Source organism: Dermacentor silvarum, chromosome 2, assembly GCF_013339745.2.
Source record: "Dermacentor silvarum isolate Dsil-2018 chromosome 2, BIME_Dsil_1.4, whole genome shotgun sequence".
In the NCBI taxonomy this organism is placed as follows: Eukaryota; Metazoa; Arthropoda; class Arachnida; order Ixodida; family Ixodidae; genus Dermacentor; species Dermacentor silvarum.
Window position 1 is genome coordinate 39,540,659 of NC_051155.1, and position 22,302 is coordinate 39,562,960.

The 22,302-nt window shown below is 42.0% G+C and overlaps 1 protein-coding gene across 1 annotated transcript; it reads right to left on the minus strand.

Moving 5' to 3' along the window:
* Nucleotides 1-11: 11 nt before the first annotated feature.
* LOC119441420 (uncharacterized) lies at nt 12-8,934 on the minus strand. Its single transcript, XM_037706042.2, has 5 exons — nt 8,458-8,934; nt 6,966-7,143; nt 5,003-5,088; nt 1,577-1,653; nt 12-257 (listed from the first exon to the last, which is right to left on the minus strand). The coding sequence occupies exons 2-5, from the start codon at nt 6,986-6,988 to the stop codon at nt 36-38; spliced, it is 408 nt and encodes a 135-aa protein (XP_037561970.1). The 5' UTR covers nt 6,989-7,143; nt 8,458-8,934; the 3' UTR covers nt 12-35.
* Between the last annotated feature and the right edge of the window lie 13,368 nt (nt 8,935-22,302).

The following is a 22,302-nucleotide window of genomic DNA, read 5'->3' on the forward strand; positions in this document are numbered from 1 at the left end:
CTTGGGCGCCTAGTTTTGTCATTTTCGTTTTCATTTCAATCATGTGTTGCAGCTATGAGAGTGTCTGCTCCGCAGAGCTGATGTATTCGATGTTGAAAGCCCCAGTACATGGAAAATAAAATTAACCCTGTTACACCGGAAGTGAAGTCCAATACATCTACACATACATATCCACACTTCACACACAGGGCCTTGGAAGAGATGCGGTTGTCACCAGTGTACAGCAATGTGGGGTGGGCAAACTCCTGTCCTGGCGTCTGCAAAGCAAACATATAAATACATAAATTGTTGGTGCACAAAAACAATACGGGTTGCTCTGCGACAAAGTTTTAAAGAACTGACTTTTATTTTAGGTTAGTGTTGCCGAAATGAAAAATTATGCAGAGAAAAAGACCAAAATTGCTAATTTCAGTTTGAAGTAGGCAAAAATGGTTTGTTATATTACCAGAAAATTAGAACAGTTCTTAGCTTTTACTTCAAAAGCAGTAAGTACCCATTTTATTGTGCTACAAAAAAAAAGATTACCATAAGCTGCAGTTCAATTTTCATAACTTGGTTTTGCAAGATCATATGTGCAGCCATGGATGGTTGCACAAGATTTGCTCTGTCATGTGATCTGATCTGCCACTTTGACATATTTAATTGCTTTGATAATGTCCATTAGGTAGAGAGCATAAATGGTTTCTCTGGTTACTTTCATTGCTTTCAAAGCCCAACAAAAAGTACCACTAATAATTTGAGTAAATAGAATGCCACACATAAAGCGCCTGCACACACTGATTAATTGCTTGACACTTCTTAAGCCTTAATAATCAAGTTTAACAAAATTATCTCATTTTAACTTAAGGCTATACTCCAATTGTTTATCTTGGTGGTTTTCTAGCTCTGAAATTTCCCCACAGTTATACAGGGTCTTGAATATTACGCTGTGCATGTTCAAAAGAAGGTTTTGCGCTCACCGCTACACTGTTCTTGTTCACATTTTGCAGAACAATCCCATTTTGGGGTCGGCTTCGTTTAGCCAAAAGTTTTGGGGTCGGCTTCGTTACGCTTACCAAAGTTAACTGCCTGGTTTTTAAGAAAAATGTGCAAATTTTTCTTCACTTACGGGGATGCGAGCTGCTGCGGCGACAGCGCTGGCATAAACCTGTGTCGCCGCCTGCCGGCAGCTGCAAAAAGCAGCCGGTCAAGGATGTTTACCACTGGGTTTACCGTGTGTTGCCCGCTCATGAACACACTGCAAACGTCCCTGATCGCCTGCATTCTGCAGCTGCCGGCAGGCGGCGACACATGTTTATGGTAGCGCCATCGCTGCAGCAGCTTGCATCCCCACAAGCGAAGGCAAATTTGCACTTTTTTCTTAATACCAGGCAATTAACTGTAGTAAATGTCATACTAAACGAAGCAGCCCCCAAAATGCAATCATTTCGCAAAACTTGAGCAAGAACGGTGTAGCGGTGGGTGCAAAACCTTTCTTTGAACAGGCGCAGCGAAATATTCCGGGCCCTGTACATATTGACCATTGCCTCATACTGACACTGTGTACTTGGTCGTGTAAGCAGCTCAAAGTTCTAACCATTTTTGTGAATATGTCGTCCCCTCGCTCATTGACAAGAAATGGTAGAACCATGATGGCGCTCACGCCTTTTGCATCTGAAGAGAAAAATTACAGCAGTGAAAGGGCTGCAGCTGCTGACCAATTTCGCTGCTTGTAATTATTATGTAAACTAGCAAGTATAAAACTGCCAGCAGCAACAGCTTATAATATTCATACAATCATACAGCAGTCCACTTAGGGAATTTCGGTGGCGCAATTCAATGCTAAATGGGTAGTGAATAAATAGTAACTGCATATCATCATCATCAGTCTATATAAATGTCCCCCCAATGCAGGACGAAGGCCTCTCCCTCCGATCTCCAATTACCCCTGTCTTGCGCTAGCTGATTCCAACCTTCGCCTGCATATTTCCAAATTTTATCACCCCACCTAGTTTTCTGCCATCCTCGACTGCGCTTCCTTTCTCTTGGTATGCATTCTGTAACTCTAATGGTCCACCGGTTATCCATCCTACGCATTACATGACCTGCCCAGCTCCATTTCTTCCTCTTAATGTCAACTAAAATATCGGCTATCCCCGTTTGCCCTCTGATACGTTAGGCCTAACATTTTTCGTTCCATCGCTCTTTGTGTGGTCCTTAACTTGTTCTCGAGCTTTGTTAACCTCCAAGTTTCTGGCCCATATGTTAGCACTGGTAGAATGCAATGATTGTACACTTTTCAACGGCAGTGGTAAGCTCCCAGTCAGCATTTGACAATGCCTGCCATATGCACTCCAACCCAATTTTTTCTTCTGTAAATTTCTTCTCATGATCAGGGTCCCCTGTGTAGGTATATACAGCTATAAGCAGCTAACTGCATATAGCTATCTACAAAAAAGGATATTCGCAAGATGTTTTCGGCTATTTAATGGGTGATGCTTATGGAAGTGTACTGCAAGTGGGTCAAACATGAATAGGTGGAACAAATGGGCCAGATTTTTGTTAATCAAGACTGTATGCAGCCAACAGATAATTAGGCCACGGAAAGTACAGGGTAAATTAAATGTCATTTTATTGAAATGTAAAATAACTAAACATTGGAAAAGAAAGTAGGCAAAAAACAACTTGCCACCAGTGGGGGCAAACCCACGTCATATGCATTACACATGTGAGCCTGTATCAGTTAAGCACGATGGAGGTTATTCTCCCATTCACCTCATTCCGCATTTGTTATGTTTATTAGATATGGCCCTGGAACTGTTAGCACCACTCAAGGCCATGGCTGACGCTGCAGCATGTTCGTTGAACCGTAGGCGTCATGTGGTACATGACATTTAAGAGCAGGCAGATGGCACTGTATGCTACCTGAAGGCATCAATGCTGTTATGAATGCAAAGACTTATAGGCCTGCTGCCTGCTCCTAGGGGTCATCCCCTTTGTGATGGTTGCAGGTAAAAGTATGTGCCACATCATCTGCCATGATTATGAGTTTGGTGCTGGGCCACATTTAGTACACATACACAAATCCCCAAGAATGTGAATGAGAGGACAGCTACTACCACAGCTCAATAAGTAGACTATTGCATGCTATATTTGCAAGATGTGGGTTTTGCTCCCACCAGTGGCAAGTTATCTTTTTTATATTTTTTTATGACTTCTACAGTTCAATAAAACCACATTTAATTTCCGCTGTGGTTCACTTGGCCTTTCAATGGTTGGACCAAACATGAAAACCTTGCTCATTATATTACATTGTTCTTTTTTGTTTGTTTAAGAAAAACTAGCAATAACTACGTATTTGAAAAACATACTATACAGGCACTGATTCAAGTTATAGTTTCCTTAGAATTATGTAATGCTAACTTAGAAAGCTTAAGGATGGGCCTAGCTAATGTGAACATATCTGCTAGTTTGTTACTCCTATTCAGGTGGACACACTTGGATTATGTGAGGACGCATAGAAAAAATACTCAGTGCAACGTGTAATTTCCTCAATGTGCTTTCACTTTGTATCCTTAGCGCTGTTTCCACCTGAATTTGGGGCTAGTTCATTATACATGTCGAAGTGAAATGCATGAACGAGCTACAATAAAAAAATGGTATCATCTGTTTCCTTTCTGCTGTGCTTTCTCGTGACACAGTAGCACGTTTCAATTCAAGGCCATGTAAACAATCAATTGTGAGCAGATCTTACATTGCTACCATACTGCTGCTGTACTGCACGCCACGGTTCCTTGGCAGTCAACAGAAGCTATTCACTGGGAATAAGTTTTATATTCAAATAGCATTGTGGCTTCCTTAATTAATGCTGAAAAATAGCTTGTGACCAACATCACTTTATTCCTTTCAGTCATGACTGTGTGTGTCCTCCAAATTTAAACAAACTTTCTGTATATACAAAGCAAACTCAGCCGAAAAAAAATCCAACCTGTAGCATGAACATTTAGGTGAGATCAGGCTAGTTATCATAGTTACAGAAATAACTGATTGTGAAATTTATTATTTTAGATGCATTATTTCACGACAAGAAATAAAAATTGTTACAGAAGTAGGTGCACTGTTATTAATCTAAAGGCGTTCTAATGCGAAAAAGAACACCAATTAACAGCAATGATACATAGCAACACTTTCTGACTACTTGTCAAACATGGTGGTATGCTTTTTCAGATACTGTTGTTTTGCATTATTCGTCTTATTTATTATGATGTGTTTACCATTAGCTGAAGCTAACATTGGTACAGCAATTATCAGTTGCAGGATACCTAGTACACACGATTTTGTAAGAGCAGCTCTGATGCAGTTGACAGTTATGTTGCAGCAAGTGGGAACAACAGTGCAATTTAGATAAATTAGGAGATTTAAGCTTTAAGATTTTGTACTTGTTTTTCAGGCGCATGTGCCAGGAGAACTAGAATGAAGTGAAAGCAACTGACTTTACATAAATACCAGTTCAGTGGCTTCCGGTTTTCAGATTGTGTAAGAAATTGAAAACAGTACACAGTAAAAACAGAGTTGCCCTAATCTTAACTTGTTTTTTGCACTGTTTCCTTCATGTTCTAAAATGTACCAGTCGAGCTATCTTAGCACACCTTTCAACACAGCAGTTGAGTAATTTCTTTCTGTATTAGTGTGGTCAAAATTTTTATGCATAAATGACTACAGGTACAAAATATATTGTTCAACCAATTGTATATTTAGCTGAGCATGCAATTAATTTTACAGAAGGTGGCCGTATTGCACCTCAGATGCAGAGCTGCTGTTGGCATCTTCAAATTTAGTCAAGCTGCAAAGCTTATAGATCACAGCATGTCTACTCAATGACAAGCACACAGACGAGAACAGTTGCGAGAAACAATGGCCATAAACATTACGAAGTGCTAAGAAAGACTTTGACAGCATATTTTAACCTTTAAATGTGCCAAAGAAATCAAAATGAAGGAAATTTACAAGGAAATGCTCTTACATAGCCAGAGTCCAATCTGTTCCTCAGGGCTGGGTACTGGTTCACCAAGGCACCTTGCAGCAATGTTGTACAGCTTATTCGGGTACCTGATGTTTACAAAAGTGTGCATAAACCTTCTACATAAAACAATATACAAAAAAAAACAATATGCAACAGCACTGTAGTGCAACCATTTCCATGAAATCATATCCAGCAGGTGAACTGTGATTCATCAGATGGGAGAATTTGTTCGGTTAACTGCACTATGAAAGCATTAGGTGCATGACGAGACAGAGGTTATAAAATTTATCGGATGGGTTTGACACAGGAGAGGGGTAACAGTATATCCTTTGGACCTGCAATAGCCAAGATAAACTGATGATGATGACCAGAGTTCACACTCTAACAATACTTTCACCAAAACAGAATATAAAAGAATTTAATTATTACTTCAAAAGAGTTTACTACTAAGAAATGCACACAAGAGAAAATTAGCCATGAATACCAATTTGAAGAAGCATCTTCTATAAGAAATTACTAGGGCGGCTGATTAAGCTAGTTGTTGATCAATTATCGTGAGTGTACAGCATGTCACTAATTGCCACTATATGACATGCATTTTATTTGTTTTCTAAATTTCCATGAGCATGCAGATATTCCCTCCAGTTGCAAAGTTGTACGAGGCACTAGCTGACATGTACACAAAATTTAGTTCACGTACGCCCAGCTGTTTTTTTAGAAAAAGGGACTAAGTCGAAACATCGCATTCTGAGAAATGTGCGAATAGATGTGTCAAATTGCTTGCTTAATCAATACATCCCACGATTAGTCATCTTCATACTAAACTTTACCAGTAGTCTTTCCCTCTCTTTCTGCAGTCCTTTCATTGCTGTTATGCTTCAGCTTTAGCTTGAAATTGCTTTTTTACCCGCCATGAGTCTGTTGATAGCATCCACATGGAAAAACAAAAATGTACAGGAGTGACCTCCAGATGCTTTAGTACGCTTTCACTGCAGCGGTTGCAATAAAACTCAATTTTGTATCAATGTATGTGTTTTCCTCATCAGCAACACTAAAAGGCATGAAATAGGTCCTTCACAGATGTGACGTGCCCTCCGAAAAGCACACATCAACATAAACAAAAGCAAGAGGAACGCATGAGAGCTACAAAGAGCTCCCTAAGGGCTGTAAAATGCATTACAAAAAAAAAGTCACAAACCAAAACCAAAAGTACTGTCTAATTCAAGACGTTTTTATACGATGGAAACTTCATATCATCTTAAGTCTCGACGACAGGTCATGCCCACGTTACAGTCGACGCTAAAAATATAATGAATTAAATAAGTGGTTTAGAAGTCGCATATAGCCAAGTGTTTTATATTTTTTGAAAGCTATAAACATGTGCTATCAGTACAACGCAAAATCAGAAATTTACGGTTTGGGCCTAACAACGTCGAAACTCCCCCCCCCCCCCCTTAACAGCTGTACCCACAATTTTCAAAATACCCGAACGCTCTAGACACTGGTCGAGAGCATTCTCAGCCCAGAAGGCATTGAGCACATTGCACTTTTCGAGCCCAAGTGCAGCCAGTCTACACTGGCTAACCTCATTGTCTTTCTATCTAAACCTATCAATGCCTTTTCATTAGTAACAAAGCTTTAATTCGGCCCTGAAACACTTTGTGCATAGTAAGAAAGCATTGCCACTCTGTTAACGAGGCTCCTGTGGGAGTGTGAACAAAATATTACACGACATGCAGCAGAGAATTCACAATCTCGTGCAAAAGCAGTTAAAAATTGCTTGCTCTCACTTAAGCATAGTTGTTATGCAGTGTCATCGCAAGCAGCTAGACCCACAACAGCTATTGGCTGATTTCGTGATCGCAAGAACATTCTCATTAATACCATTATTGCTCATTTGAGTTAAATAAACAAAAAATATATATATGTATTTGACCTCAAAAAGACAAAACAGCCATTTCACCTTTGCACTGCTTTGCTGAACATGACGACTGCACGCTGCTGCGCATGGCTTCAGAGATGAAAAGCGCAGCGTAGAAATTGCGGCCGCCACGAGCCGCCTTGCGTTCACCCTACGGACAGCAACGGGGCATTGCTTCCTTGTGCCCCCTTGCCAACTCCTCTGTGCAGCTTCCAGCATGCTAGTGGAAATGAAAGGAGACAAAAAACCACTTATCGGTGCGATAATTATGTCTAACTTCACTTGTCCTTTAAGGATTCGAAAACTTTTGAGGTGACGTAATTTAATAGTGATGATATGCTATGATTACTTAGAAAAGTGTTTCAGGACCCCTTTAAAGTATTGCTCAAATACCGTTATTTTATCCTTCCAGCATATGACAGACTTTAGTCATACAGAGTTAACTAACGAGTACAGATTGGATAAGACATACGGATAAGCATACAGCTGTTTTGGTGCCTCTGATGCTTCAGAGTGGCTTTGGGAGACGAATAAGTTAATCAACGCCCCATCATGCACTGCTGTGCTTTCATTCATGTTGACATAGCAAGGGAACCGATCTTTGACCTGAAAGCATACACCGGTGGTTTATCAATAGGTTTGAACCAGTGGACACTGAACAGGCATTGATTAATTTTTAGCCTTTTTCTATGGTTGCTGTAGTGTCCCAAATAGGTTTGTTATTTAAAGCCATAAAGCACAGCACAACACTAATCCTGCGGCCCATATGTGAGCTAAGTGCAGGACACATTGAGCAAACAAGTTTGAGCTTATTTAGCAATGCCAGCAACAATCAGTATATAGGAACAGATGATTTCCCAAAGATAGAACCATATAGTTGATTGCACAACGTTTTCATAGTCCTGTTGGTGAAAATGTCAATGAATGTTTTACCTGTGTTGGTTGAATTTAACTTTATTACTGCATGATTACTGCAGCAAACAAATAACAAGGCAGACAACACTCCTGTTTTCCTCGTCTTGTCTGTTTATTGGTTAAATGCTACAGAAATTTGCAGATTATGGCATACTACGACCGGTTACACAAACTAAAGCACCATTACATTGTTTGAAGCTGTTAGTACTTCACCTTTCCCTATCTAATAGGGTAGCGATTGCACACCTGAGCTCAAATCAGTAGTAAACCAACCGCAAAAGTTTGCAGAAGACGGAAGTCCCCGAAAACGTTTAGTTTCCTTTCCAGTTCTCCCCTAGGCAAAAACTGAAGTTGAGCAACGATGTGTTCCTAAGGGCAAGTATGCGCTTCACGTGTCAATGTCAGCGACGAGCCGAAAATATTTGTAATTGGCAGCACAGTGAAGTGACACAGGGCAATTTCGTAACACTCGGACTGTCAGGTAAACGTGAAACAACTCAACAGTTACTACTCGTGCTCGACATTTCCGCTACGCGTACTGTTGCTATTTTGCCCATACGAACCAAACAGTGACCAAATCATCTTTACACTCCATAACACGCAGAACATTCATGCTCACCTGTATTAGGAGATCATTGCATGTCATCAGGTGCGCGAACCCACCCATCCGCACACTTTCGTGAAGGTCGGCGAGCTTCCGGGCGCCTGTGAACTTCACAATTTTCTTTGGTGGCCCGTGCGAAACGAGGTAAACTGCTTCCGCATCAGTCGGCGAGCCTTCAGTTGAAGTCGGATCAGATGACATGCTGCTACAGTTGTCGGGTATCACAGGCGCAACGGACGCAAGAGAAAAATCCCACTCGCGTTTCGACGGTCGCAGGCTTGCCGCCGTCATGGAATAAAGAACCGCCGGCGTGGTTTCAGATTCTGAGGAGTAACCGCTGCTACCGCTGCCGCGCTTTTCACAGTTGCGTATCCAAAGTCGAAGTAAATGCGAAAGCCAAAAGCCAACCACTGTACTACGAGCATCAAAACCGCAAACGACCGTGAAAGTAATTGTGAGTCTCGAAGGTTGTGCTTTTTTTCTGTACTGCAAGCCCATTTTACTTACGCCGTCACCGCGGCGTTTGAAACAGTTCTCAGAGGCTATGCTTTAGCAGGCTAGAGTGGGTCTTAAGACCCATGACTGGTTTTTATATATTATTTTGTTTTATTTACAACATTGTGGTAAACATAAATAAAGATGTGTTGCAACGATAATTAGAGAAACAACCTTCAATTGCTAATTATTATTTTTGCTCACTGGTACACGACCCGAATTAATCGTGTTTACTAGGAGGCGACACAAATAGCTATGCACCTCTACTCGGTACGCTCCATCAGCTTCAGTGAATGATGAGTTCCGCGTGCAACTTGGTGGACTTCATAGTTTGTTTTTCATTGACATTGAGTGTATATTCATGTTATATTTTCATTTCTTTTTTTATTCTATGCATGTTAAATCAATATTTATGTACTTCCGCCCCTTATTGCTTCCCTTGAGGAATCTTTAAATACAAAACAGATATGTATGTAAACCGCGTTGTATATAAATACCATCCAGTGTTTTCACTATGAAGTTGGCGTTGTGCCATCCTGCTTCTGTGATTTCTTACTGAATATTAAAAAAAACAATTTGCATTTCTTGCTATGTTGATAATTCAGTAATGATCGAAGCACTGCATGAAATGCGTTTTACTTTTTGCGCCTATAGTTAACCTGCATTGTGTTGCTTTCTTTGGTATAGTCAACCAACTATTTCATTGAGTGATCCAATGAATCCACATTGGTTGATTGTATAAGGTGCTTATCACTGACTCCCTTCATGGGAGTCCTCCATTTCATGCGCGAGTCCCGACTTCGTCTCGTGACTACCTTTGTAAGAAAAGGTAGTCAACGTCTGAAAAAAGAGAGTCGAGGTAGTCGTGACTCTCTTTTGACTCTCTTTTTTTTAAGCGTGTAGTTGAGTATTGAATATTTTCCGAAAAATAAACAGTGTTTTTGACAATTAATATAAACTTGTTCATATCCTAGCATAGACAAATCAAAACAATTTATTCACACCCATAGTAAAAGAAAAAGTACATGTAAATCACCTGGGTGCTTAGCCTTTTCGGCTAGACATGGGCCCATGCAGGAAGTGCTAAAACAGTAGTGAGACAACTTGACATTGTACATCAATTTCATGTACAACAGTTACACATTGGTAGCCTACAAAAATGACAAAACACACAAGAACTTATACAATAGTAACACAAAGAATTAAAGAAACAGTTTACAGTGGACCCGTGTATTGATCACTTCTGAAAAACTTTTTGATATTGGCGATTACAATGACCTATATTTAAGTTTGTAGGTACTTTGTTCCATATTATGGCAGCAGCATAGACAATAGGTCTTTTGTTGGCAAGTTTCTATCGTAACATTACACATTATGAGACGTTGTTTTTAAAAAGTAGAAATGTGGCGTTCCATGCAAATAGGTAGTTTACATTCCAGTAAATATGTAGAGTGCGAACGATCACAGTTGAGAAGGAAAGGTCTGGCTCTCTGACCCTGAATCTTGTATAGTGTGCTCTGCTGTGTAACTCCTCGTGCTTTGTCTACTATATGGTAAGCAGCATGAAATTTATCGCATTTTTGCTAAAACTTCGTTAGATTGTGCACAAAAGAGAATTTAAACTATTTTACTTTTTTTGAGAAATGATTCTAGTTAGGCATACTGACTATTCGATTTGAATCGCATAGAGTGTTACAGTGGACTCCTCTTAAATGAAACTTGAAAGGGATCCAAAAAGTGATCCAGTTTAAGCATGGTAGGCATATTTCGTGAAGCATAACTTTATTTAAATTGCTTGAACCTTTACTGATCTGGATGCACCGAAAAAAAATGAATTGTGGTTTGCTTAACACTCTTGAGCTGCTTTTTCACAGTTTAAGTGTGCATGCCTGACTGACTTGGTGGAAATTCTGCACACCCCTCATGCTCAAAATAGTGCTGCAAAAGTTCAACTGCTTCTTTAGTTATGCTGATGCCACTCCACTGGAAATAGGCTCATCACACTCGTCACTGGAGGAGGATTGACCACTTGAAGACAAAGCCATGGTGCTTTTTAAATCGGCTCAGCCATCCGTTGCTTGTGCCAAAATTTGCCATTCCCATTTGCAGGGCTATCTCTTGTTTCTCGGCTCCAAAATGGGTCCTATTATCATAAAATTAGCACTCCCCGCACCCTTCAATCACAAAAAAGAACCTTTTCCAGTTCTTCATATGGCGTTTGCACCGTCATTTGTTTTAAAGGGAATGTTACATTCTTGACAGCACCTTCAAAATGTGCGATAGTGTGTACTTCGAGATGTCGAGCTTTTTTTGCAACCTCCGTCTTGGACAGGCCGCTTTGATTGAGCTCCTGAATAACTTGCAGCTTCTTTTTTGAAGTGACAGTGCTTTATGCAGCCTCTTTTTCATCTCCATCAGACCGAAACACCCACTGCATTTAGGCCTAAAACAGCAGCACAAACCAATGCACGAATGATTGGGAAGCTTCTTGAAGCCCATGGATGGCTACTCGATTGGCCTATCCTGACTATGGCGTTGGCAATGAACAATTTCATTCCTAGTGTTCAGCTTTTGTGCCATTTAACCAAAGGTAGCAAATAAATACTGTTTCAAATAACTGAAGTGTTTTACTGTACCGGCCATAAGAAACCAACCAAATAATCCTATTTAATTTCAATCGTCAGTAATTTTCCTTGAGCTGAGCTTTGTTTAATGGGTGTCCACTGTATTTGATTCGTTATTAGAAATTTTCAAATATTCCCACTCTCCAGAACATTATACTGCTTTCATGGAATTTACAGGTGTGAAGTTTATTCATGTATAAATACATGTACACTTCACAAGGAGGGCAGAAGGCAAACTGCCTGATGGTGTCCATCTTTCTCCAAACAGCGTAGCATTTCACAATCAGCAGCAGTGCCACTTCAGAACAGAGTGAACAATATGAACACTTTCTACCAGCAGCACATTTGGTTTATCGACTATTAAAAGCATGCAGTACATTTCCAAAGACATATGCCTCATGTGCAGTCAGATCGGCAAATATGCTTATCGTGGTAGAACACGACATGCAACAACCATGAAGGAAAGAAATTGGCAAAAACCTCTAAGGTCATTTGCCGGTACCCGAAGAGAAAACTGAGTGTGTGCCGGTGTTTTCACATGACACAGGTAAGGAGGTACTGCAGGGAAGCTACTGCAATAGGTGGCTTCTGCTCTCGATTGTCCGTGCCGTTTCTCATTCATAGGAGATCTAGTGGATTTTAAACATATAATAGTGTTATGTGGAAGCACAGTAGGTAAACTATTTACACGGTGTACTTATAAGGGGTAGCAAGCACTGGCCAACATGGAACCCAGCCAACTTCAAAACAAGACACGTCGTCCTCAGATCAGCCAGCGATTGCTTAAGGCTGATTCACACTAGGCTGACACGACACCGATTTTGGTCTGCCGACTGTTGGCGACAGCAGTTTACAAGACGGAAATCGCTGTGGCCAACCGTTTAAGGAAGGAAAATGCTGTCATGAACAGTCGGCAGGCCAAAAACGGTGTCCTGTTGGCCTAGTATAAATCGGCCTTTATGGGTATGTCCCACTATATCCAAGTGTCCACGTCATCGTCTTCAAATAGTACGTAGCAATGTGATCGAAGTTTGGCGATGTACTGATTGTTGGTGCCAAAGGAATGTGTTTTCTGTAAACGTATTAGCAGGTGAAAAAGTGAAACTGTATTTGGTAATTTTTCGTGTTCTCGATCGCAAAGATTGGCGACGGGAAATAGTACGAAACAGGATCGTATCAACAAGGATGCTACTGTACTCAACTTTCCAGTGTTGAATACTATGTGACCAGACATAATTGTACATTTTCCATTACTGTTGTCAGTCATCGCCTGAGCATTAGTTGAAGATCACAAGATTTTGTGCAGTTTCAGTGATGTGGCCCTGTTGTGGCATTCAGAAAGGCAATGTCTTTGCTCCCGTTCATTGGTTGGGAATTATGGAATTTTTTTATTTTACCTCCAGTGAAATGCTGTAATCTCGGTTAGTGATTTTACTCTTTCTTTTACAGAACGATGTGCCACTGACGCCTTGTCTACTTGGAGAAGCCGAACGTGGGACTGTCTACACAGACAGGCAGCGCATTTTCCAGATGAAATCCCTCCTCGTCGGCATGGCGTGCCTTTTTGCGTCTTTTTGGGTGTTCAGTGTTGAATAGGCCAAAAAGACACCCCGATTGCTCGCATTTTTCAGGCATGCCTTTTTGAGTCTTTGCCACACGAAACCACGTGGCTCCTGTGGCACAGGATGTGCAGTGTCACACGTTGAGGTTTTATAAAGCTTGGCTGGTTGGTTTGCATTTAAAATGGCAAACAGTACATACCACAAGACATGAGAGAGGCATGCAACATGCATGTGAATTACAAGTTATATGCCTTTGTATCTCTGTCTCAAAAAGCCACGAAAGAAATGGTAGGCACACTTGGCACTACCACCATGCATTCATCCCATTGGTCACAATGCCACAGCAAGTAATTTGGATTTATTGTTCTGTAAGGTTAAGAGAAGGGCTGCTGACAGAAATATCTGTTGAGTAGTCAATCTCGAATGCTGCTATTTCTCTTGTAAAATTATCAGGGACCCTAACAGTGTTTCACTCAGGCAAAACAGTACATTCGCACTGCTGACAATGCAAGGAAAGCTTGCTGGCTTTGATATGCTCACTTAGTCTACCACTAATACATCTGTCTGACAGGCGGGTGCACTGACCCCTGCCCTTAGTTGTGCGCTCTTTCTCCATTCGCTGTTTCTTTATTGTCCTTACTTGGCTTTGTTCTGTGTGTAAAAGGCAAAGCATGGTAGTGAATGCATACAGTTGTCAGTCAGCACTGTGTTCATGCTTTTTGTCTCATTCGGTAGTACTGTTTCTTTGCTGTAAGGCGACATGATTAACAAACACCATCAGTACCGAGATGGTTTACCTTTAACATGTGAAAACGGTGCAGTGCAAACCAGGAAAAAGAGATAGATACACTGGCTTGAATGGAGGCACAAAAGACCAGGAGTGCACATTTTGAGGCACTAGTTCATGGCATCATAGGTCTTGTAGGCCATGAAATTAGCTAATACTTTTCTGCATGCTCCACTTAATGCTCGTAAACTACAAGTGTAGTGCATGTTCTAAGCGCTATGTTCACACCAATGACTGATGTCATTTTAATGTGATGTCTAACGTGTCTCCTTTCTCTGCTACCACAGTCAACCTTATGTTTCATTGCTTATATCTACCTTTTATTTACCTATTTATTTATGTGTAATATCTGCAGTGCCATGAGGCTTGAAATCTTACAGCGACGCTGTTAAGGCGAGTTACAGTGTTTGCGGCTATATTAAATGTGAATGCAACACGTGTTCGGAGCATAAAATATACTTTGAAATGTAATGATCAACGATCATGAAATGAATGTTACCCTGTGTATATCGAACGCTGCACAAATCACCCTCCAACATCCGTAAGCTAGCTTTCCAAACGTTTGTTCGCCCGCAGCTCGAATTCGCCTCTCCTATCTGGTCACCTTACCATAAGAACCTAACCAGCTTATTAGAATCTATCCAAAATAGGGCCGCAAGGTTTATCTCTCATAACTATACATACAATTCCAATATTTCACAAATAAAACTGGATATTTTCCTTCCACCCCTCAGTGTCCGTTGTGACTTCGCTCTCTTATCTCTGCTTCATAAGTACGTTCATGTGGATAGGAAATCTTCCTTGCGGCTTGAATTTGCACCATGCACATCAAGCAGGCTACATAATCACCTCAGCTTCACTCGGATATACGGAGACATTCCCGTATTCAATTGGTCGACCCCGTGCCATTTGATTATGGAATGCCCTTCCTGATTCCATAGTCTCCGAAACAAATCCTGACAAATTTCACCAGCTCCTCATTTCGCATTTCATTGCAGTCTCGACAAAAATGCGTGTCGCCTTCTTATGTATCCTCATGATATGCCTTCTGTTAGCTTTTTTGTTTATGGGATCACTTTGCTCTTTTTCTTGTTTATGGGATCACTTTGCTCTTTTCTTGTATTACTATGTTTCTTTTTTTCTTTAATTAGAACGTCACCATCCCAATATATTGTTTATGCAATACTGATGTAACCCTTCAGTTTATTTGTCCATTGTTATTTTTTGTTGCTATTTTTGTATTATGTATACGACATTGAATTGCCTATTCTTATGTGAACTGTACCTTTTGTTATATTTGTGTAATCATCTAGTGTATGCAGGAAATCATTCATTATTATGCCAATTAATCGTGCATGTATATTATGTGCCAATTATGCATGCTGTTTTCCTTTTCTTTGTGATGCCCCCCTTACCCAATGCCTCTCAGGAAGCCTATAAGGACTTTTTAAATAAATAAATAAATATCTGATTCGAATAGCCAACTTATTACAGCAGTCTTTTAACAAGCCATTCGTAATTTTAACAGCGGAGCAGTTTGAGCCGGGAGTAATGTGTCTGCTGAATCCAAAAATGTGGGCCGATCCTGGCGGTAGTGGAGAAAGGGTACAAGCGCTATGGCACATGCCCCTGTGAACTAGCGAAGCTGAGCCTGGCTAAGTCTAGCTAAGCATGGTTGGGACTACTTAAGCTTAGTCATCGATAGCCAATCAATAGCTAATCCAGAAAATTACAGCAAATGCTGGGGATGACTTGGTAGTGCTGAGCCTAGCCCAAATACGTGGCCAATACCTTGCGATAGCCAATCAATAGATAATTGGCAAATAATCAATACATTCCGGGAAATCCTGAGGATGACATCGTAGTACTTAGCCTAGCCAGGACTAGCTAGGTGCGCATCAGCTCCACTGTCTCTTTATCATTGCGCCTCCAGTGCAAGCTACGCTATTTTTTTGACATCGCATTATGCTGTCTTCATGTTAAAAGTCAGTCAGGAGCTGCTTGTACAGCTGCTGTGGTAAAAGCAGACGCCAAGGCGCTGCTACTAGCCTGAATGCAGGCCATCTCTAAGAACAGCCAGCCTTGACAATGCTCGAGCTCTGCAGCAGTTTCTGTTCAAGCAAGGCTGTTAGCCAGCAACTAGACCCCTAGTTCTTCTAAAGGGTGTGAGAAGTGCCTTATAACAGCTTTGCTGTCAGATTGGCATACATCTGTGTTATCTTTTTTTAACTTTTTTTCCTGAGCTGTTATGGAACGAAGCTTCCAAAAGTTGTCATCTCAACTAGTCCAGATGGTCTTTCGTAATGCAGTCTTCAGCAATGTCTGTCTTTTGCCTCTTAATCGTCAAAATTGGGCTCACATGGTGGTCCTAGGCTCTAAGCCTTTTCACACCAGCAGCATTATCCAGGCGGAATGTCGGGAAGGCAGCTTGGATGATCGCTGCCAAAAGCTGGTCATTATTTTGGTACTTTTGTTGATTTTCTGCTAACTGTTTTTTTTCTTTCAGCAGTATTGCTGATCCATGGGCTGCAAAGTGTAGACTACAGCCTAGAGTCAATCTGTGGAAGGAATTGTGATGGGTTGCTGCCATTAAGAACACGCACTTTTACCAACTCTTAAAATCAAGGTACAATACAATGAACACTTTAGCATCCCTTATGGCTCTCTTGGCTACTATGTCTGCCTTTCGGCGGTAGGTGGCAAAAAGCAAAGCTGAACTCTGCTTCATTTAGTCCACTCTGCCAGCTTCTTACTGTAAATGTAGCACCGTTTTGCCTCCCAGAACTGTCGTTTTCTTAAACATTTATTTTCAAAGTGCAATTAGTGTGTTGGCATCTTCCCCAACTTTTGCTGCTTTAGCTCTCTAACGCTTGTCAATATCAATGAGAAGTGACGTCTGCTTTACTGGTTGCTTTTCCTTTTGCAGTACCACAATGTCTAAGTTGGCAAACTCAAATGTCACAGAATGCTCTGCTGTAACTGTTACTTCCAACCTATTTCACATTGTTTAGGCACTTGTGGCAGGTTTCAATGTACTTTTGATGTATTTTATATGGTCTTGGGTGAACCTGCACTTGAATGAGTTGCTTTCAATTCATACTGTGCGTTCTGCAAATAACATGGACAAAAAGGAAGAATCGTAAAAACCAGTTGAGAGCTTGTGCTCGTGTCATCCATTTCTTCCTTCTTGCCTGTGTACAATTTGCACTAGTCCAGCCACTGTGTATTTGCAGTATTCACAACATTTATGATGCAGGTGATTACATGGTTAGTGCAATCTATGACAATAGGGTTTTATAAGTGTGCTTTAGGCCATCTTAAAAAGTTTTGACAAGACTCCCTGTCACACCAGACTGCATGGCAGCCTATGCTGTTAAGGATATACGTTTTTGAATACCTGAGTTTGATAAGATTGCTTTCTTTAGATGATGTGATCATGTGGATTCTAATGGCTTCACAATGTTCAATAAATTTATTTTCTACAAAGCACTACTTTGACTACTTTGGTGCATCTTCCAGCTTGGGAAAACAATATATTGTGCATTTCTGAGTGTGGAAAATTAATATTGAAGATTCTGAGAGCGACATATTTGATGCATGCGAACAGATATTCCCACCTCTTGCAAAAGCTCCCCAATCAATGTAAAAAGATACTCCAATGGTACCCTGCAAAGCCTCCTCGATGGATGTAAGCATATGCTCCCATGGTTCCCTGCAAAAGCTCCTCGATGAAGGTAAAAGTATAATCCCATAATTCCCTGCAAAACCTCCTCGGTGGGTGTAAACATATAATCCCATAGTTCCCTGCAAGACCTCCTTGATGGGAGTAAACATATGCTCCCATAGTTGCCTGCAAAACCACCTCGATGGATGTAAACATATATTCCCATAATTCCCTGCAACACCTCCTCGAGGGATGTAAACATATGCTCCCATAGTTCCCTGCAAAACCACCTCGATGGATGTAAACATATATTCCCATAATTCCCTGCAAAACCTCCTCGAAGGATGTAAACATATGCTCCCATAGTTCGCTGCAAAACCACCTCGATGGATGTAAACATATATTCCCATAATTCCCTGCAAAACCTCCGCGATGGGTGTAAACAAATACTCCCATCATTCCACCCAAACCCTCCGTTCAGCTCGGCAGGGGAGTAAACATATACTCCCATCATTCCACCCAAAACCTCCGTTCAGCAGGGGAGTAAACTTTTTACTCCGCCTGACCGGAGTATATCGCACTCCCATCGGGGAATGCGCTAGAGGACAAGTCATTTACTCCCATCTCGGCTCATTTTTGCTTACAGTGCAGTGAATAGCATTGGAGAGATTGTGTCTCCTTGCCTGAGGCGTCCTTGATAGGTAACTTTCTACTTTTCTTGTAGAGAACCAAGGTAGCTGTGGAATCCTTGTAGATATTTGCTAAGACATTCACGTATGCCTCCTGTACTCCTTCACTACGCAATGCCTATGTGACTGCTGGTATCTCTACTGAATCAAATGCCTTTTCATAATCTATGAAAGCCATGTAGAGGGGTTGATTGTACTCCGCAGATTTCTCGATTACCTGATTGATAACGTACATATGATTCATCGTAGAATATCCCTTCCTGAAGCCAGCCTGCTCTCTTCGTTGGCTGAAGTCAAGTGTTGCCCTGATTCTATTGGTAATTATCTTGGTGAATATTTTATGCAATACTGAAAGCAAGCTAATGGATCTATAATTCTTCAGTTATTTAACGTCTCCCTTCTTATGGATTAGTATAATGTTGGCGTTCTTCCAGCTCTGTGGTACACTTGAAGCCGTGAGGCATTGCGTATAAAGGGCCACAAGCTTTTCAAGCATGGTATCTGCTCCATCACTTATTAAATCAACTGTTATTCCATCATCTGCACCAACTTTTCCCCTGGTCATGTCTTGCAAGGCCTTTATAACTTCATCGCTAGTTATTGTGGAGCCTCTGTATCCTGTTCAACACTATTTCGAATGAAAGTAGCTTGGCTGTTTTGGGCACTGTACAGGTTAGTATACAATTCTTCCGCTGCTTTTACTATGCCATCAAAATTGCTGATGATATTACCATGCTTATCATTCAGTGCATACATCTTGCCTTTTCCTACGTCAAGCTTTCTTGTTGCTGATTTAGTGCTGCATCCATATTTTACGGCTTCCTCAATCTTTCCCACGTTATAATTTCGAATATCCCTAACTTTCTTCATGTTGATCAGTTTTGACAGTTCAGTGAATTCTATCTGATCTCTTGAGTTGGACACTTTCATGTTTTGTCGTTTCTTTATTAGGTCCTTTGTTTCTTGGGAGAGCTTACCTACTGGTTGCCTTGGTGCCTTCACTCGCACTTCAATTGCTGCTTCTGAGATCGACCTAATTACGGTTTCATTCATTACCTCTATGTTGTCTTTATCTTCATTTTCTAAAGCTGCATATTTGTTTGCGAGCACCAGTCAGAACTGGTCTGCTTTTACCTGTATTGCCTCTAGGTTGGCCTGTTTCCTCTTGAATAATTTCACTCTTTTCTCTTCAAATTGAGAGAAATCCTAGACCTCACTATCCTATGGTCACTGCACTTTACCTTGCTTAACACTTCTACATCCTGCGCAATGCTTGGATCGACAGAGAGTACGAAATATATTTCATTCCTTGTTTCTCCATTAGCGCTTTTCCAGGTCCACTTCCTGTTGCCGCGCTTCCTGAAGAAGGTATTCATTATTCGGGGCCTATTCCGTTCCGCGAATTCTACTAACATCTCTCCTCTTGCATTCCTAGAATCGGTGCCGTAGTTGCCAATTGCTTGCTCACCAACCTGCTTTTTCCCCACTTTTGCATCGAAGTCGCCCATGACTACAGTATACTGAGTTTGCACCTTTCTCATTGCTAATTCAACATCTTCATAAAATTGTTCTATTTCTTCATCATCGTGATTAGAGGTTGGGGGCATAGGCTTATACTACCTTCATTTTGTATCTCCTATTCAGCTTTATTATGACGACTGTTACCCTCTCATTAATGATGTAGAATTCATCAATGTTGCCGGCTATATTGTTATGGACTAGAAGTCCTACCCCAGATTCTCTCTTCTCTGTAAGACCACTGTAGCAGAGGACGTGGTCGTTAGTCAGCACTGTGTAAGCCTCACCAGTTCTTCTAGCATCATTAATGCCAATAATATTGTAACGGTATTTCGAGGAGTAAAATATAATAACTGGTTTATTAAGGGCAAACCTGTGCCCTGGAACTAACTATGTACAAAAAGAGTTTTCAAGAACGTTCCACCCGAGCGTCTCTGCGCCGAACGCAATTCTTCTTCTGCTCCAGTGATGGTCCGCGCCACTGTCTCGTGCGCGTGCACGAGCGGCATACATTGCGCCACCCCACGAAACCAAGCAGGCGCGCGAGACGTAGCAGACGCTCTTTTGACAGAGTGGCTCGCTGGCTACCGTCGTAGAAGACTTGCTTGGGAGCAGACTTGCGGCATTACTCCCCCTCCCAATAAGCATCGTCCCGATGCAGGCAGGAGGGTAGGTAAGTTTGTGGGATGCTTTTCGTTATCGCTCGTAATAGGGCTTCATGCGGACTATGTGGAGGACGTCAGCAATGTTGGGGCGTTTAGTGCGCTCGCTTCCACTAGGGATGACTTCGTAAGTCAGGTCGCTTAGTCACCGGATAACCTCATACGGGCCGAAGTACCGTCGAAGTAGCTTTTCTGAGAGTCCGCGACGTCGCACTGGTGTCCATACCCATAACTTGTCGCCCGGCTGGTACTGAACTATTCGGCGGTGCCTGTTGTAAGAACGTGCGTCCTTGCATTGTTGATGGCGTAATCGGCATCGTGCCAACTGGCGGGCTTCTTCGGCTCTTTGTAGGAACTCGTCAACGTCGCACGGGTTGCCGTCGTCATTATCTGCTGGCAGCATGGCATCCAGCGTTGTTGTGACGGTGCGCCCCTAGACAAGTTCAAACGGAGTGACACGAGTGGACTCCTGTAGGGCCGTGTTGTAGGCGAATGTAGCGTAAGGCAGGATCTCGTCCCAAGTCTTATGTTCGATGTCAACATACATTGACAACATGTCAGCAATGGTGCGGTTCAGGCGTTCCGCCAACCCGTTTGTGTGGGGGTGTTATGCCGTGCTTTTTCTATGACTGGTGTTAGTCATCGTCATCAAGCACTGCATCAACTCAGCTGTAAATGCTGCACCTCGATCTGTTATGACAACCATTGGGGCGCCATGTCAAAGCAGTATGTTGTGAATAAAAACTTGGCCAACTTCGACAGCCGTTCCCCGCTCAAGGCAGCCAGTTTCAGCATATCGTGTCAAATAGTCACTCGCGATAACGATCCACCTCTTCCCTGATGACGATGTCGGAAATGGTCCAAGAAGATCCATCCCAACTTGTTGAAATGGAGTCTTAGGTGGGTCTATGGGTTGAAGAAGACCAGCTGGCTTTACGGGTGGTGTTTTTCGCCTTTGACATTCGCGACATGTCTTCACGTAGTGCTGTACTGACGCTAATAAATTCGGCCGATAATATTTTGCATGGATTCTGGCGAATGTTCGGGTGACACCCAAGTGGCCTGATGACGGGTCATCATAGCAGGCTTCTAATATTTCAGGCCACATGACTGACGGTACGACGAGTAAGAAGTTTTCATTGTTGTTTTGGAAGTTTCTCTTGTAGAGTGCGTCATCTCGGAGGCAGAATGAAGATAATCCTCTCTTAAACACTCGTGGAACTTGAACGTTGTGCCCTTCGAGATGCTTTATGAGTGGGAGCAAATCTGCGTCGGCCCGTTGATGCTCGGCGATTTCCGCGGCTCGCATAACACAAACGAATGGGAAATCGTCGTCTTCGGAAGGAGGAGAGCCGACCGGTGCGCGTGACAAGCAGTCAGCGTCGTTATACTTTCGCCTAGACTTGTATACAACGGTAATATCGTATTCTTGGAGTCTGAGGCTCCACCTTGCAAGTCGTCCGGATGGGTCCTTCAAGCTTGCCAGCCAGCACAGTGAATGGTGGTCGCTGACTGCACGAAACGGCCTGCCATAGAGGTATCGTCTAAACTTGCTGATGGCGCATATGACTGCCAAGCACTCTTTCTCCGTCGCAGAATAGTTTCTTTCAGCTTTTGAAAGAGTGCGGCTAGCGTCCGCTATGACCTTCTCTTCTCCATTTTGCCACTGAACTAAAACTGCGCCGAGGCCCAGATTGCGGGCATCCGTGTGGACTTCTGTGTCTGCTGTCTCGTCGAAGTGGGCGAGGATTGGCGGGGATCGCAAACGCTTCTTTAATTCTATGAAAGCAGTGTCTTGTTCGGTATGCCATACGAGCGGTGTGTCTTCTTTCGTGAGTCTTGTTAGAGGTACGGAAATT

Bases quoted from the DNA above. Each gene is read 5' to 3' on its own strand.
- LOC119441420 (XM_037706042.2), bottom strand. From the start codon at position 6,988: ATGTTCAGCAAAGCAGTGCAAAG. The intron at 1,654-5,002 runs GTAAGAGCATTT...TTTTCTCTTCAG, and splicing joins ACAGATTGGACTCTGGCTAT to ATGCAAAAGGCGTGAGCGCC. The intron at 258-1,576 runs GTTAGAACTTTG...TTTGCTTTGCAG, and splicing joins ACGACATATTCACAAAAATG to ACGCCAGGACAGGAGTTTGC.